At 44.3% G+C, this 17,679-nt stretch overlaps 1 protein-coding gene across 2 annotated transcripts in view; it reads left to right on the plus strand.

Moving 5' to 3' along the window:
* Positions 1–17,679, plus strand: part of LOC126109410 (aminopeptidase N-like) — a 282,593-nt gene that overhangs the window by 110,173 nt on the left and 154,741 nt on the right. For both annotated transcript variants that reach the window (XM_049914443.1, XM_049914444.1), the window contains exons 5-6: positions 1,166–1,381; positions 8,579–8,701. In XM_049914443.1, the coding sequence (XP_049770400.1) occupies positions 1,166–1,381; positions 8,579–8,701 (339 nt within the window). The remainder of the gene's footprint in view (positions 1–1,165; positions 1,382–8,578; positions 8,702–17,679) is intronic.

Here is a 17,679-nt window from a genome sequence, read left to right on the forward strand (position 1 = left end):
GTATACGAGGTGAATTGAGAAAGTAAAGGCACATTTGTGAAAAGCTGTACTTATTCTGATGATAGAAAACTGAAACATGCGTTATTTTTCTACGTAACCTCCGTGGACTTCAATGCAGTTTTCCCAACGTTTTACGAGTTCTTTTTATTTCATCAGAAAATACGTTTATCGGTTTGAAATGCTTACCTACTACATAACACTTTTTCAAAATTAAGAAGCAAACATATTAATAGTATTAATAGTAAGACTGTATTAACAACTTTCAGTGTTCGGCTCCACAAATTTAAATTATATGTAAAGTTTTACTCCAGTGCGTGGGAAATAAACATCCCACGTTGGGATGCATAAACTAAAACCAGAGGAGGGGATGGTCTGATGCAGAGGAAATCCCCCCACCCCCCCCTCGCCTCCCCCCCCCCCCCCAGCCCCCCGCAAATCGCGCACTGGGTATAACTTACATAATGTTTCCAGGAAATTAATGTTTAGGGTAAGATTTATGCACTTAGTGGAAAATAACGAAGATTGGAAATTCTCACACTGAAAAATAGCAGCTTCCTGTAATTTTACACGGTCGACTGTACTATCGATGTTAGAAATCAGAAAAATCTTAAATGAAATACTTGTTGGTCCATTTAAATTGAGGATTGTGATTACTAATTTTCGTGGGTCCAAATCGATGTTGCGAAATGGATCGAAATGAAATATTACCAGCGATGTAGTGTTTTATATGCAAAAGTATCTTCAAATATGGAATACACATAATTTAAGTACGAAATTATCTCAGGTTAGGAAATAATTTATACAGAATTAAACATTTCAACTGACATACAAAAGTTCGGATGAGGAAGATTCATTACAAGACGCTTATAAGGAACGAAATTGGAAGACAAAAATTGGATAAAGATTGTGAATAAAATGCATAGTTTATACTACAAAAGATTTTGACTGCAATTCTTAAACAGAAAGGAAGGACGGAGGAAACACCAAAACATTCTTGGATTGGGCACTAAGAGGTGACGAGGATTTTGATGACTGGTGTATATGTACTATTTTGATGCTGTCACGGTTCAAAATATGAGTGGAATAGCTAGGTTTAATATTAACACTTCTCTGCCAACTATCCAGCATCTGACCCATACCTGGTTCATGGCTTATATGTCTACAGCACACACGAAAACCACACGGAGTACCAGTTCGGCGAGATGCCCAAGATGTCCACGTACCTCGTGTCCTGGGTGGTGTTCGAACCCACGACCTACTCGGTGATCTCGCTGTCGCCCGCCGCTGCCGGAACGAACTTTGAGCCACTCGGCATCGCCTCCACCACAGACCTGCGAAGCGAGAGGACCTTGCCCTACAGGGTGGGTCGCGCTGCCCTAAGGTACGTATGCGTCAGCACTTTCGTTTCTTTGTGTCCAGAAGTTTTCAGTACTAAACTGGGCTACATCCAATGCTTCCCTGCCACAGATCACCGAGCATTCTCTTACTAGGGGAGAATTGTTCTGAAGAAGTTCCACACCTTGACATTCTCCATAGTCGCCTCTGTCGTCATATTCATCTGCAAGTCCCCACTCGATCACGTTTACCTTCACGGGGGCTACGCCATATTGGTGTTGTTGAGGCTCTTCCAAATTTTCTATCACAGATTCTTGCCACTAGGAGTCTTTATTGGAGGGTAATCGTTTCGAGGCTCGGTAACTTCCTTGTTCAAGAATCTGATGCGAATGTTCGAATCTTTAAGGTCTCCAAATGAGGAGTGGCGTTCATCGAAAGCATATTTAAGCCTCTCTCTCTCTCTCTCTCTCTCTCTCTCTCTCTCTCTCTCTCCCTCTCCTTCTCCCTCTCCGTCCCTCCCTCCTTCTCCATACTCCACCGTCCAACTTTCTCAGTATCTTGTTTCTCGCTGCGACATTATGAACGGTCTTCCTCTCATGAGCTTTGTGCATCAGTGTCTGGCCCAGTATAATATCCACGTACACTACTGGCCATTAAAATTGCTACACCACGAAGATGACGTGCTACGGACGCGAAATTTAACCGACAGGAAGATGCTGTCATATGCAAATGATTAGCTTTTCAGAGCATTCACACAAGGTTGGCGCCTGTGGCGACACCTACAACGTGCTGACATGAGGAAAGTTTCCAACCGATTTCTCGTACACAAACAGCAGTTGACCGGCGTTACCTGGTGAAACGTTGTTGTGATGCCTCGTGTAAGGAGGAGAAATGCGTACCATCACTATTCCGACTTTGATAAAGGTCGCATTGAAGCCTATCGCGACACTGCTGCTCGCGTTGGTCGAGGTCCGATGACTGTTAGCAGAATTTGGAATCGGTGGGTTCAGGAGGGTAATACGGATCGCCGTGGTGGATCCCAACGGCGTCGTATCACTAGCAGTCGACATCACAGGCATCTTATCCGCATGGCTGAAACGGATCGTGCAGCCACGTCTCGATCCCTGAGTCAACAGTTGGGGACGTTTGCAAGACAACTACCATCTGCACGAACAGTTCGACGACGTTTCCAGCAGCACGGACTACCAGCTCGAGACCATCGCTGCGATTACCCTTGACGCTGCAGCACAGACAGGAGAGCCTGCGATGGTGTAGTCGACGACGAAACTGGGTGCAAGAATGGAAAAACGTCATTTTTTCGGATGAATCCAGGTTCTGTTTACAGCATCGTGATGGTCGCATCCGTGTTTGGCGACGTCGCGGTGAACGCAAAGCGTGTACGCCTCATCGCCATACTGGCGTATCGCCCGGCGTGATGGTATGGGGTGCCATTGGTTACACGTCCCGGTCACCTCTTGTTCGCATTGACGGCACTTTGAAAGTTACAGTGGACGTTACATTTCAGATGTGTTACGACCCGTGGCGCTAGCCTTCATTCGATCCCTGCGAAACCCTACATTTCAGCAGGATAATGCACGACTGCATGTTGCAGGTCCTGTACGGACCTTTTTGGATACAGAAAAAGTTCGACTGCTGCCCTGGCCAGCACAATCTCCAGATCTGTCACCAACTGAAAACGTCTGGTCAATGGTGGCCGAGCAACTGGCTCGTCACAATACGCCAGTCGCTACTCTTGATGAACTGTGGTATCGTGTTGAAGCTGCATGGGCAGCTGTACCTGTACACGCCATCCAAGCTCTGTTTGACTCAATGTCCAGGCGTATGAAGGCCGTTATTACGGCCAGAGGTAGTTCTTGGTACTGATTTCTCAGGGTCTATGCACCCAAATTGCATGAAAATGTAATCACAGGTCAGTTCTAGTATAATATACTTGTCTAATGAATACCCGTTTATCATCCGCATTTGTTCTTGGTGTAGCAATTTCAATGGCCAGTAGTGTACCAAATTTTGTAAAGTCAGCTTCAAATTTGCTTAATGTAACGAAATATTTTCTTAAAGACTTTCATCTCCTACTACACACCCTTAGGGGTTGAATTTGTAGAAACACTGAAACAAGCTTTTGTTTATTTCTAACCGATAAGTAAAGTGTCAATTACTATAGATGCAACCTTAAAAATCCTTTAGTAATTATTTTAAAAAAAATTCACACCCTATTTTACCCCTCTTAGTGGTTGAATTTCCAAAAATGCCGAAACACGTATTTTTTATTTTCTGACTGAGAAACCAAATACTAGTTTTCCCCAGGTCTAGCTCCAAAATTGCCTTATCAGCGACATATCTCAAACAGTACGTTGTGTCTCTCTATTTTGTCTATATGATATGATATGATTTTGTCTAAGAGGCGATGACGTATGAATTGTTCCCTAGCTCCTGTGTATAAGTTCAGTCGCCGTGCAGTTATATGGACTTCATTCCCTTGCTGCAGAATTCTTTTTCTCTACTCGTTTGGGACACAACTTGAAATAATTACCGACACGCCCTTTCCTCTTGTGTGACATTATTACGGAAGTACACACTTTTAACACTAACTTCACAACAGAACGCGCAGTTGCGGTAACACGTAATACAAGGCGACATTGCCTCCCATCTCCTAACCGCCTCGCTGACTGACAGCTCACGACAAACAGTCTGTGAGGTCTGCCTGGGCTCAACAACCACAACAAGACCAGCTCATCTCAGAGATATACCCATCTTATTCAAAGACTACTCGTTCTTACTCCGTGACAGTACATTTTTCTACAGCGTTCTCAAGTTCAAGTTCAATACTGTTTCAGATTATTTAATTATGCAATGACGAGGCAAAGAAACTGGTACACCTGCCTAATATCGTGTAGGGCCCCCGCAAGCACGAAGAAATCCCGCAACCGACGAGGCATGGACTCGACTAACGTCTGATGTACTGCTGGGGGGAACTGACTTCATGAATCCTGCAGGGCTGTGAGAGTACAAGGTCTCTTCTGAACAACACGCTGCAAAGCATCCCAGATATGTTCAATAATGTTCGTCTCTAGGGAGTCTGGTGGCCAACGGAAGTGTTTAAGCTCAGAAGAGTGTTCGCGGAGCCACTCTGTAGCAATTCTGGACGTGTGGGGTGACGCATTGTCCTGCTGGAATAGCCCAGGTCCGTCGGAATGAACAATGGACATGAATGGATGCAGGTGATCACACAGGACGCTTACTTACGTGTCACCTGTCAGAGTCGTATCTAGACGTATCACGGGTCCCACATCACTCCAATTGCACACGTCCCACACCATTACAGAGCCTCCACCAGCTTGAACAGTCCCCAGCTGACATGCAGTGTCCATGGATTCGTGAGGTTGTCTCCATACTCGTACACGTCCATTCGCTCGATACAATTTGAAACGAGACTCGTCCGATTAAGCAACATGTTTCCAGTGATCAATAGTCCAATGTCAGTGTTGACGGGTCCAGGCGAGGCATAAGCTTTGTGTCGTGCAGTCATCAAGGGGTTCACAAGTGGGCCTTCAGCTCCAAAAGCCAATATCGATTGAGTTTCGTTGAATGGTTCGCATGCTGACAATGGTTGATGGCCCAGCATAGAAATCTGCAGCAATTTGCGGAAGGGTTACGTTCTCCATCTACATCTACATCCATACTCCGCAAGCCACCTGACGGTGTGTGGCGGAGGGTACCCTGAGTACCTCTATCGGTTCTCCCTTCTATTCCAGTCTCGTATTGTTCGTGGAAAGAAGGATTGTCGGTATGCTTCTGTGTGGGCTCTAATCTCTCTGATTTTATCCTCATGGTCTCTTCGCGAGATATACGTAGGAGGGAGCAATACACTGCTCGACTCCTCGGTGAACGTATGTTCTCGAAACTTTGACAAAAGCCCGTACCGAGCTACTGAGCGTCTCTCCTGCAGAGTCTTCCACTGGAGTTTATCTGTCATCTCCGTAACTCTTTCGCGATTACTAAATAATCCTGTAACGAAGCGCGCTGCTCTCCGTTGGATCTTCTCTATCTCTTCTATCAACCCTATCTGGAACGGATCCCACACTGTTGAGCAGTACTCAAGCAGTGGGCGAACAAGCGTACTGTAACCTACTTCCTTTGTTTTCGGATTGCATTTCCTTAGGATTCTTCCAATGAATCTCAGTCTGGCATCTGCTTTACCGACGATCAGCTGTATATGATCAAACCATTTTAAATCATTCCTCATGTGTACTCCCAGGTAATTTATGGAATTAACTGCTTCCACTTGCTGACCTGCTACATTGTACCTAAATGATAAAGGATCTTTCTTTGTGTGTATTCGCAACACATTGCACTTGTCTACATTGAGATTCAATTGCCATTCCCTGCACCATGCGTCAATTCGCTGCAGATCTTCCTGCATTTGAGTACAATTTTCCATTGTTACAACCTCTCGATACACCACAGCATCATCTGCAAAAAGCCTCAGTGAACCTCCGACGTCATCCACAAGGTCATTTATGTATATTGTGAATAGCAACGGTCCTATGACACTCCCCTGCGGCACACCTGAAATCACTCTTACTTCGGAGGACTTCTCTCCATTGAGAATGACGTGCTGCGTCCTGTTTTCTAGGAACTCCTCAATCCAATCACACAATTGGTCTGATAGTCCATATGCTCTTACTTTGTTCATTAAACGACTGTGGGGAACTGTATCGAACGCCTTGCGGAAGTCAAGAAACACGGCATCTACCTGGGAACACGTGTCTACGGCCCTCTGAGACGTCGAACGATTCTCTTCAGTCGCCGTTGGTCCCGTTCTTGCAGGGTCTTTCTCCGGCCGCAGCGATGTCGCAGTTTTGATGTTTTACCAGATTACTGATATTCACAGTATAGTCGTGAAATTCTCGTAAGGGAAAATCCCTACTTCATTGCTACCTCGGATATGCTGTGTCCCATCTCTCGTGCGCGACTACAGCACCACGTTCAAACTCACTTAAATCTCGACAACCTGCCGTTGTAGCAGCAGTAGGCGATCTAACAACTGTAGCAGACACTATTTGTCGTATATAGCCGTTGCCGATCGCAGCCCGATATTCTGCCTGTTTACATATCTCTGTATTCGAATATGCATGCCTATAGTAATTTCTTTGGCGCTTCAGTACATTTCACAGAGAAAATAAAAGTAATAATTAAAGCAAGAATTACGTAGATAAGTAGACCTTTAGGTCCAGATAATTATTTCTCATCATCGTGACGTAAAGTCCCTCTTTAATGATCATGTTATAAAGATTTCACCAAGCTGCTTTGTCTAAATGAAACTCAGTTATCTCAAAACGAACACAGAGCTTCACTAGTGAAACCAAGTGGCGGAGAGGATCGTGGCTTTGGCAGCATAGCTACTTGGCGAATGTCGCACTGTTAATATTGCACACTTTTCCTAACCTTTGGCAAAAGCAGATGCTACCAATTGTTAATAATACGGTCGCCAGCCTAATTAGGCATTAACTGAGTTTCTTCCCTGTACAAGAGGAAGTACGTTCAAGCATAACAACACGTAGTAACACTGCATTATATGGTAAATTTTAGAGCCAGAAAATCTACTGAACTAATATTTTCACTTTCTGTACTAATTTGGGCAAGCTATAAATACACAACATTACACTATAATGATTACTACAAACTGCGTTTTGTCTATTGATCCAACTGAAATCGGGCATAGGTTACCCTAGAAATAGCACCTTTGAAACACACATACAATGTCAATTTTAAGAAGGGTAAAACACTGATAAATTTAGTTTTTATATTGACTTTAACTTTGCTGGTCAAATCAGTTCAGTACACTTCAGAATTCAAATGAATAGAAAAGAAAAAAGGGGGGGCCTGAAACTGTTATGATCACTGTAGTGAAAGTTTGATCATTGAGAGCATTAAGCATTCTAGATATCCAAAATATGATTTACCACTCTTATTGTCTTATTTCCTGCTCATTTAACGACCGTTATTTTTGTCTCAATTTAAATAAACTTCATTACTAAACCAATTTCAACATTATCTTCCAACTTTGTCATACCTATATTATTCGTCCAGTATTCATTAACAACAAAGTTCTTTAAACATCATCTTAACATTGATAGGTCTGCAGGTAATTATTATTAACATAAACTTTAAATTTTCATCTTGGGATACTCGGATTGCACCACATGTGGAAAGGACCCTGTCTAGGTTAGTTGTGAGGATAATTAATTGATAGGACACTTCTGGTAAAATTTAAGTTGTTATTGAACAGTATGTAGCAAAAGTAACACTGGTCCACACGAATACAGTACTAAAAGTTTCAACCTGTTCGTATCGATGAGGCGGACGGCAGGCGGCGAGATGGCGAGGCACGAAGCACACATGCAATTACAGCAATGGCTCTTGAAATATCGGCACTTTACTTCTTCATGGCGTCGCAATACTTTTCCTTTTAGTGCCTATGGAATATTGCCATGCTGTATAGGCGTCGGAAACAGCGCATCCCAGGCTCAACGAAACCACTTTTTCCAGGAGAGCCTCCTCGATCCAGCACGTTTTTCTCAGATCGATGCCCAACTGCGACTACTACTGCTGAGCCCGTTATGCCGTGCAGCGCCCGTGTGCATTTTCCCGCGCTCGCCTGCCTCCATCTTTTACCGCTCCCCTACAGACAGGGTATTCACCAAAGGTTTTACATTCCACATATTCTAATACATTGCTTACGTATGGACCAGGCGTACAAATACAACTTTCACATCTTACAATAGTTTCAACATTAGGTACACTTCCCTTCGATTACAACATTGCTTGAAATTTGACATAAATATTAAAATATACATCGAAAATTGTTTATTGCTTTTTCAACATAATGCCATGAAACAAAAAAGAAATGAAACCAGAATATCGATTATACTAATTTATCGAAATTCAGAAGAAAAAATTTATTACATATACAACAGTATAACGTTAGTGTTGTTACAAGCTCCGCCATTGCACTGCCCTTTTATACCTTGTGTACGCGAAGCTACCGCCATCTGTGTATTGCTATCCTATGACTTGTGACCTCAGTGTGTAATAAAATACCCTTTGTATATTTGTCTCCTATTGCTCAGTTTCGCATCCAGTCTCTCTGCATTGTCATTAAAACCTTTATATCTTCGAGAAATTGTCATAGTGTAACAGAATGTTGTCCATTTGTTCTCAGGGAGCTGAACAATATTTTCGACGGTGACCTGAGCTACTACACGTTCATGAAGAATCTCCACCTGGTGGCTCTGCCCGACTTCATCTCTGGGGCCATGGAGAACTGGGGAATGATCACGTTCAGGTAAGTCTGCGTCCGCCTACTTCCACATTCTTGCAAATTATTCAGGTGCATGGCACAAGCAATACCTCCAGCAAAGACTTTCTAACGGTTGGCAGAAAACCCAAAGAGATTATGGTCATACATAAAGCACACCAGTGGCAAGACGCAATCAATACCTTCACTGTGCCGGCCGGTGTGGCCGTGCGGTTCTAGGCGCTTCAGTCTGGAACCGCGTGACCGCTCCGGTCGCAGGTTCGAATCCTGCTTCGGGCATGGATGTATGTGATGTCCTTAGGTTAGTTAGGTTTAAGTAGTTCTAAGTTCTGGGGGACTGATGACCACGGATGTTAAGTCCCATAGTGCTCAGAGCCATTTGAACCATTTGAACCTTCACTGCGCGAAGTCACTGATGACAGTGCCACTAAAGCAGAGTTATTAAACACGGTTTTCCGAAACTCCTTCACTGAAGAAGACGAAGTAAATATTTCTGAATTCCAATCAAGAACAACTGCCAAGATGAGAAACATAGAAGTAGATATCCACTAAGTAACGAAGCAGCTAAAATCACAATATAGGCAAGGCCCCCGGTCCAGATTGTATACCAGTCAGGTTCCTCTCAGAGTATGCTGATAAAATAGCTCCATATTTAGCAATTATATACAACCACTCGCTCACAGAAAGATCCGTACCTAAAGACTGGAAAAATGCTCTGTCACACCGATACCAGAAAGGGAAGTAGGAGTAATCCGCTGAATTACAGGCCCATATCACTAACGTCGATTTGCAGTAGGGTTTTGGAACATATACTGTATTCGAACATTATGAACTACCTCGAAGAAAACGATTTTTTGACACATAGTCAGCATGGATTCAGAAGATATCGTTCTTGTCAAACACAACTATGAAGTAATAAGTACTATCGACAGGGGATGTCAAATTGATTCCATATTTCTAGAGTTCCAGAAGGCTTTCGACACCGTTCCTGACAAGCGTCTTCAAACCAAACTGCGTGCCTACGGAGCATCGCCTCAGTTGTGCGACTGGATTCCTAATTTCCTGTGAGAAAGGTCACAATTCATAGTAATAGATGGAAAGTCATCGAGTAAAACAGAAGCAACACACGGCGTTCCCCAAGGAAGTGTTATAGGCCTTCTATTGCTCCTGATCTACACTCCTGGAAATTGAAATAAGAACACCGTGAATTCATTGTCCCAGGAAGGGGAAACTTTATTGACACATTCCTGGGGTCAGATACATCACATGATCACACTGACAGAACCACAGGCACATAGACACAGGCAACAGAGCATGCACAATGTCGGCACTAGTACAGTGTATATCCACCTTTCGCAGCAATGCAGGCTGCTGTTCTCCCATGGAGACGATCGTAGAGATGCTGGATGTAGTCCTGTGGAACGGCTTGCCATGCCATTTCCACCATGCCGCCTCAGTTGGACCAGCGTTCGTGCTGGACGTGCAGACCGCGTGAGACGACGCTTCATCCAGTCCCAAACATGCTCAATGGGGGACAGATCCGGAGATCTTGCTGGCCAGGGTAGTTGACTTACACCTTCTAGAGCACGTTGGGTGGCACGGGATACATGCGGACGTGCATTGTCCTGTTGGAACAGCAAGTTCCCTTGCCGGTCTAGGAATGGTAGAACGATGGGTTCGATGACGGTTTGGATGTACCGTGCACTATTCAGTGTCCCCTCGACGATCACCAGTGGTGTACGGCCAGTGTAGGAGATCGCTCCCCACACCATGATGCCGGGTGTTGGCCCTGTGTGCCTCGGTCGTATGCAGTCCTGATTGTGGCGCTCACCTGCACGGCGCCAAACACGCATACGACCATCATTGGCACCAAGGCAGAAGCGACTCTCATCGCTGAAGACGACACGTCTCCATTCGTCCCTCCATTCACGCCTGTCACGACACCACTGGAGGCGGGCTGCACGATGTTGGGGCGTGAGCGGAAGACGGCCTAACGGTGTGCGGGACCGTAGCCCAGCTTCATGGAGACGGTTGCGAATGGTCCTCGCCGATACCCCAGGAGCAACAGTGTCCCTAATTTGCTGGGAAGTGGCGGTGCGGTCCCCTACGGCACTGCGTAGGATCCTACGGTCTTGGCGTGCATCCGTGCGTCTCTGCGGTCCAGTCCCAGGTCGACGGGCACGTGCATCTTCCACCGACCACTGGCGACAACACCGATGTACTGTGGAGACCTCACGCCCCACGTGTTGAGCAATTCGGCGGTACGTCCACCCGGCCTCCCGCATGCCCACTATACGCCCTCGCTCAAAGTCCGTCAACTGCACATACGGTTCACGTCCACGCTGTCGCGGCATGCTACCAGTGTTAAAGACTGCGATGGAGCTCCGTATGCCACGGCAAACTGGCTGACACTGACGGCGGCGGTGCACAAATGCTGCGCAGCTAGCGCCATTCGACGGCCAACACCGCGGTTCCTGGTGTGTCCGCTGTGCCGTGCGTGTGATCCTTGCTTGTACAGCCCTCTCGCAGTGTCCGGAGCAAGTATGGTGGGTCTGACACACCGGTGTCAATGTGTTCTTTTTTCCATTTCCAGGAGTGTATATAAACGACGTAGGAGACAATCCGAGTAGCCGTCTTAGATTGTTTGCAGATGATGCTGTCATTTACCGTCTTGTATAGTCATCAGATGATCAAAACGACTTAAAAAATGATTTAGATCAGATATCTGTATGGTGTCAAAAGTGGCAATTGACCCTGAATAAAGAAAAGTGTGAAGTTATTCACATGAGTACTAAAAGAAATCAGCTAAATTTCGATTACGACATTAGACACACAAATCTGAGGGCTGTAAATTCAAGTACATACTTTGGGATTAAAATTACAAATAACCTAAATTGGAACGATCACATAGATAAAGTTGTGGGTAGAGCAAACCAAAGACTGTGTTTCATAGGCAGAACACTTAGAAGGTGCAAAAGGTCTACTAAAGAGACTCCTTACACCACGCTTATCCGCCCTATTCTGGAGTATTGCTGTGCGGTGTGGGATCCGCATCAGGTGGGACTGACGGATCACATAAAAAAAGTACAAAGAAGGGCAGATCGTTTTGTATTATCGCGAAATAGTGGAGGTAGAGTCACAGACATGATACGTGAATTGGAGTAGCAATCATTTTAAAAAATGCGTTTTTCGTTGCTACGGGATATTCTCATGAAATTTCAATCACCAGTTTTCTCCTCCGATTGCGAAAACATTCTTTTGGCACCAACCTACATAGGGAGAAATGTTCATCACGATAAAATAAGAGAAATCACGGCTCGCACAGAAAAATTTAAGGGCTCGTTTTTCCCGCGTGCCGTTCGAGAGTGGAACGGTAGAGAGACAGCATGAAGGTGGTTCATTGAACCATCTGCCAGGCACTTTATTGTGACTAGCAGAGTAATCACGTAGATGTACATGTAAGGGACGATGCATGCAAAATTGCAGTACTCTGAAAAACGCCATATATAATCCAATGTTTTCAAGAAAATCTAACTAAATTTGATACAGTTGTTAAGTAATGTTAGAAGCAATATATACAAGTTTTAAAGCTCAATGGCGTTAATGTTTATAATTAAAAAACAATTGAAATGTTTTCAGCAAAGGTTCCTTTTTGAATATCAGAACTAATTTTTTGTACAAAATTTGATACACACATTACAAATACACACATCAAAAAAAGTTTTGCATCACCCTTGTTCCCAGAACTCCTGAAGATAGACGTTGACAGTGGATATTGTACGAGGGTTGTTTTTTAAGTAAGGGCCGTTTTTATTTTTTTAAAAAGATACAAATACTTTTGTAAAAAACTTTTATTTTCTGATTCTACACACTTTTACCTATTTTTCTACATAGTTGCCTTGTTTATTTAAGCACTTGTCATACCGTAAAACTAAGTTTTTAATTCCCTCTTCAAAGAATTCGGCCGCCTGCTCCGACAGCCAAGAGTTCACAGCCGCTTTCACTTCATCGTCGTCATTGAAGCTTGCCCGCCAAGATGGTGTTTCAGGTACCGCAAAAGGTGAAAATCGCTAGGAGCAAGGTCGGGGCTGTATGGTGCGTGGTCCAAAACTTCCCAGCCAAAAGAATCAATCAAATCCCGAGTCTTTTGAGAGGTGTGAGGCCTAGCGTTATCGTGCAGGAGCAAAACTCCTTTTTTGTCAGCATGCCGCGCCTTTTGTTTTGAATTGCTCTGTGGAGCTTCTTTAGAGTTGCACAGTAGGCATCTGAGTTGATTGTCGTTCCTCGTGGCATAAAGTCCACTAGCAAAACACCGCGCCGGTCGCAGAACACAGTTGCATAATCTTGCGCTTTGACAGCGTCTGTTTGGCTTTGACTTTGACGGGTGAGGTTGTGTGTCGCCATTCCATCGATTGTCGCTTGCTTTCGGGAGTGATATGGGATACCCATGTTTCATCTCCAGTAACAATTTGACTCGGCATGTCATCCCCTTCTTCCTCGTAACGAATCAAAGAGTCCAATGAAGTGGCAAATCTCTTCTCTTTGTGGTCCTCTGTGAGGAGTCTGGGTACCCACCGAGAACACAGTTTCTCAAAGTTTAGGTTTTCAGACACAATTTTGTACAAAAACGATCTCGAAACTTGTGGAAATTCCAAAGATAGAGTGGAAATTGTGAATCTTCTGTCCTCACGAATCTTTGTTTCGACTGCAGTCACCAAATCACCAGTGATCACAGAGGGCCGGCCTGAGCGTTCTTCGTCATGGACGTTTTGACGGCCATTTTTAAACTCTCTAACCCATTGACGCACTTCACCTTCACTCATTGCATTAGAGCCATAAACTTCTGTTAACTGACGATGAATTTCTGCAGCTGATAGGCTTCTCGCGGTCAAAAAACGTATCACTGACCGTATCTCACACGCAGCGGGCGATTCAATAATCGTAAACATTATAAAGTAGCACAGCGATGCGTACACGTCAGCTACAGAGCTGCAACTTGCATCAGTGTGAACGGGAAGGATGCCGGCAAGTGGCGCGGTGGCTTGTTGCGGCGTCCGCGCGAACTACTGGACTATACGCGCTAACGGCCCTTACTTAAAAAACAACCCTCGTATCACAGACATAGTCTCTTTACTGTTCAGAGATGTCACTAAACCCACCCAAAGATGTAAACAACCTCGCATGAGCAGCGCCTATTAGACGGAGGGGGTCCGACAGCCGATCAGTTCCAGTCATTCCACCAGGAAGGAGGTACACGGCTCGTGTTGTCTGTAGTTCAGCCATGCCTAGACGGTCAGTACCGCGGTTAGATAGCGTCCGCATTGTTACTTTGTGCCAAGAAGGGCTCTCAACAAGGGATGCGTCCAGGCATCTCAGACTGAACCAAAGCGATGTTGTTCAGAAATGGAGGAGATAGAGAGACAGCAGCTGTCGATGACATGCCTCGCACAGGCCGCCCAAGGGCTACTACTGCAGTGGATGACAGCTATCTACGGCTTATACGGCTCGGAGGAACCCTGGCAGCAACGCCACCATGTTCAGTAATGTTTTTTGTGCAACGACAGGACGCCGTGTTACGACTCAAACTCTGCACAATAGCCTACATGATGTGCAACTTCACTCCCGACGTCCATGGCGAGGTCCAACTTTGCAACCACGACACCATGGAGCGCGGTACAGATGGGCCCAACAACACGCCGAATGGATCGCTCAGCATTGGCATCACGTTCTCTTCACGATGAGTGTCGCGTATGCCGTCAACCAGACAATCGTCGTGTTTGGAGGCAACCCGATCAGGCTGAACGCCTTAGACACACTGTCCGGCGAGTGCAGCAAGGTGGAGTTTCCCTGCTGTTTTGAGGTGTCATTATGTGGGGACGACGTACGCCGCTGTTGGTCATGGAAGGCGCCGTAACGGCTGTACGATACGTGAATGCCATCCTCCGACCGGTAGTGCAAGCAACACATTGGCGAGGCATTCGTCTTCGTGGACGACTATTCGCGCTCCCATTGTGCACATCTTGTGAATGATTCCCTTCAAGACAACGACATGGCTGGACTAGAGTAGCTAGCATGTTCTCCAGACATCAACCCTATCGAACATGCCTGGGATAGATTAAAAAGGGCTGTTTATGGACGATGTGACCCACCAACCACTCTGAGGGATTTACGCCGAATCGCCGAGGAGTGGGACAATCTGAAAATAAGTGCTTTGATGAACTTGTGGATAGTATGCCACGGTGAATACAGGCATGCATCGATGCAAGAGGACGTACTACTAGGTATTAGAGGTACCGGTGTGTACAGAAATCTGGACCACCTCTGAAGGTCTCGCTGTTAGGTGGTACAACATGCAATGTGTGGTTTTCATGAGCAATAAAAAAGGCGGAAATGATATTTATGTTGATCTCTAATCCAGTTTTCTCTACAGGTCCCGGAACTCTCGGAACCGATGTGATGTACAACTTCTTTTGATGTTTGTATCTTGATATCTTCTTTTGCTCGGTCTTTACAGCTCTCCAAATACCCGTGAAAGAATGCATCAAATTTTAGGACATTTCTCTCACAAAAACGCCGTGCTGTTCTATAAAATAAAAATTCCTGCGACAGGATATTTCACACTAGTACTGACTAGCTGCATGGCAAATTTAACTACTCTAATAAATTCAGTAGTTTGGGAGCAAAAGGTACATAAAGTTTCCAAATTCTAAGTTACGGGACACCTAAATCAACGATGTGACAATGTTTGAATAAGGCCTTCCCTTCCGTGGGTGAACTATTGGAAACGATATGTATAGTCCTCTTCACCCTCAAACAGTTTTTCTTCTTATCCTCTTTGGTTAATCTGATTTTGAAACTAAGAAGCAATGTCAGCTGCATCGATTCTTCTATTAACGATTTTCTTCAATATCGACAGTGTGAAAGCTCCTGGATCAAATCCTAGACTCTGGATAGTCCGTGGTCTGCCAAGGTTATTATTATTATTATTATTATTATTATTATTATCGTTGTTGTTATCGTTATGGTCTTCAATGTGGATACTGGTTTGTTGCAGCTCTCCATGCTACTCTATACTGTGCAAGCTTCTTCATCTCCCAGTACCTACTGCAACCTACATCCTTCTGAATCTGCGTAGTGTATTCATCTCTCAGTCTCCCTCTACGATTTTTACCCTCCGCACTTCCCTCCAATGTTAAATTGGTGATCCCTTGATGCCTCAGAACATGTCCTACCAACCGATCCCTTCTTCTAGTCAAGTTGTGCCACAAACTCCTCTTCTCCCCAATTCTGTTCAGTACCTACTCATTAGTCACGTGATCTGCCCATCTAATCATCAGTATTCTTCTGTAGAACCACATTTCTAAAGCTTCTATTCTCTTCTCATCTAAATTATTTATCGTCCATGTTTCACTTCCATACATTGCTACACTCCATACAAATACTTCCAGAAAAAGTCACCCTGACACCTAAATTTATACTCGATGTTAACAAACTTCTCTTCTTCAGAAACGCTTTCCTTGCCATGGCCTGTCTATTTTTTATATCCTCCCTACTTCGACCACCATTAGTTATTTTACTTCCCAAATAGCATTACTCACTACTTTAAATGTCTCATTTACTAATCTAAATGCCGGCCGCTGTGGCCGAGCGGTTCTAGGCGCTTCAGTCTGGATCCACGCGGCTCCTTCGGTCGCAGGTTCGAATCCTGCCTTGGGCATGGATGTGTGTGTCCTTAGGTTAGTTAGGTTTACGTATTTCTAAGTCTAGGGGACTGATGACCTCAGTTGTTAAGTCCCATAGTGCTTAGAGCCATTCTGAACTTAATGTAATGCCCTCAGTATCACCAGATATAATTCGACTACATTCCATTATCCTCGTTTTGCTTTCGTGTATGTTCATCTTATATCCTCCTTTCAAAGCACTGTCCATTCCGTTCAGGTGCTCTTCCAGGTCCTTTGCTGTCTCTGACAGAATTACAATATCATCGGCAAACCTCACTGTTTTTATTTCTCCTCCGTGGATTTTAATTCCTACTCCAAAATTTTCTTTTTTTTCCTTTACTGCCTGCTCAATATACAGATTGAATAACATCAGGGAGAGGCTACAACCCTGTCTCACTCTATTCCCTACCACTGCTTCCCTTTCATGCCCGTCGACTCTTATAACTGCCATCTGGTTTCTGTACAAATTGTAAATAGCCTTTCACTCCCTGTATTTTACCCCTGACACCTTCACAATTTGAAAGTGAGTATTCCACTCAACATTATCAAAAGCTTCTCGTTCTACAAATGCTAGAAACGTAGGTTTGCCTTTCCTTAATCTGTCTCCTAAGATAAGTCGTAGGGTCAGTATTTCCTTATGTGTTCCAACATCTCTACGGAATACAAACTGATCTTCTCCGAGGTCGGCTTCTACCAGTTTTTCCATTCGTCTGTAAAGAATTCGTGTTAGTATTTTGCAGCCGGTAATTTTCACACTTGTGAACACTTGCTATCTTTGGGATTGGAATTATTGTATTCTTTTTAAAGCCTGAGGGTATTTCGCCTGTCCCATTAAGAAAGTGTTCGAATTACACTTTACTCCAGCGGAGCACACTGCAGACTGTAATAATGGATCTACACAGATCTTTCGTAAACTTTAACCCTATGTAACTACTTATAACACATCATAAACCAAAGAATATAAAATCAGTAGCAGTGATGCTATTCCACAGGCTTCCTGACGTAATACACAAACATTCCCTATATGGTGATTGTATAAAAGTGGAAGAAAACGCTGCAGGAATAAATAATATCAGGAAATACAGTGCAAGAAAGGGGGTGTGGCCCTGTGCAAGCTTTTGCCAATTATTATTTTTATCGCAGTTAGGGAGTGTAATATGCAGGAATTGAAATTTCAATACCATGTAATAAATGAAGACCCAATAAAAATTTTTTCACAATTTGTTCATATCCACATATGCTATCAATTCCATGTGAGCTTTTACTTTTGAGTGAATTTATTAT

Source organism: Schistocerca cancellata, chromosome 12 (assembly GCF_023864275.1).
Source record: "Schistocerca cancellata isolate TAMUIC-IGC-003103 chromosome 12, iqSchCanc2.1, whole genome shotgun sequence".
Taxonomy (NCBI): domain Eukaryota; kingdom Metazoa; phylum Arthropoda; class Insecta; order Orthoptera; family Acrididae; genus Schistocerca; species Schistocerca cancellata.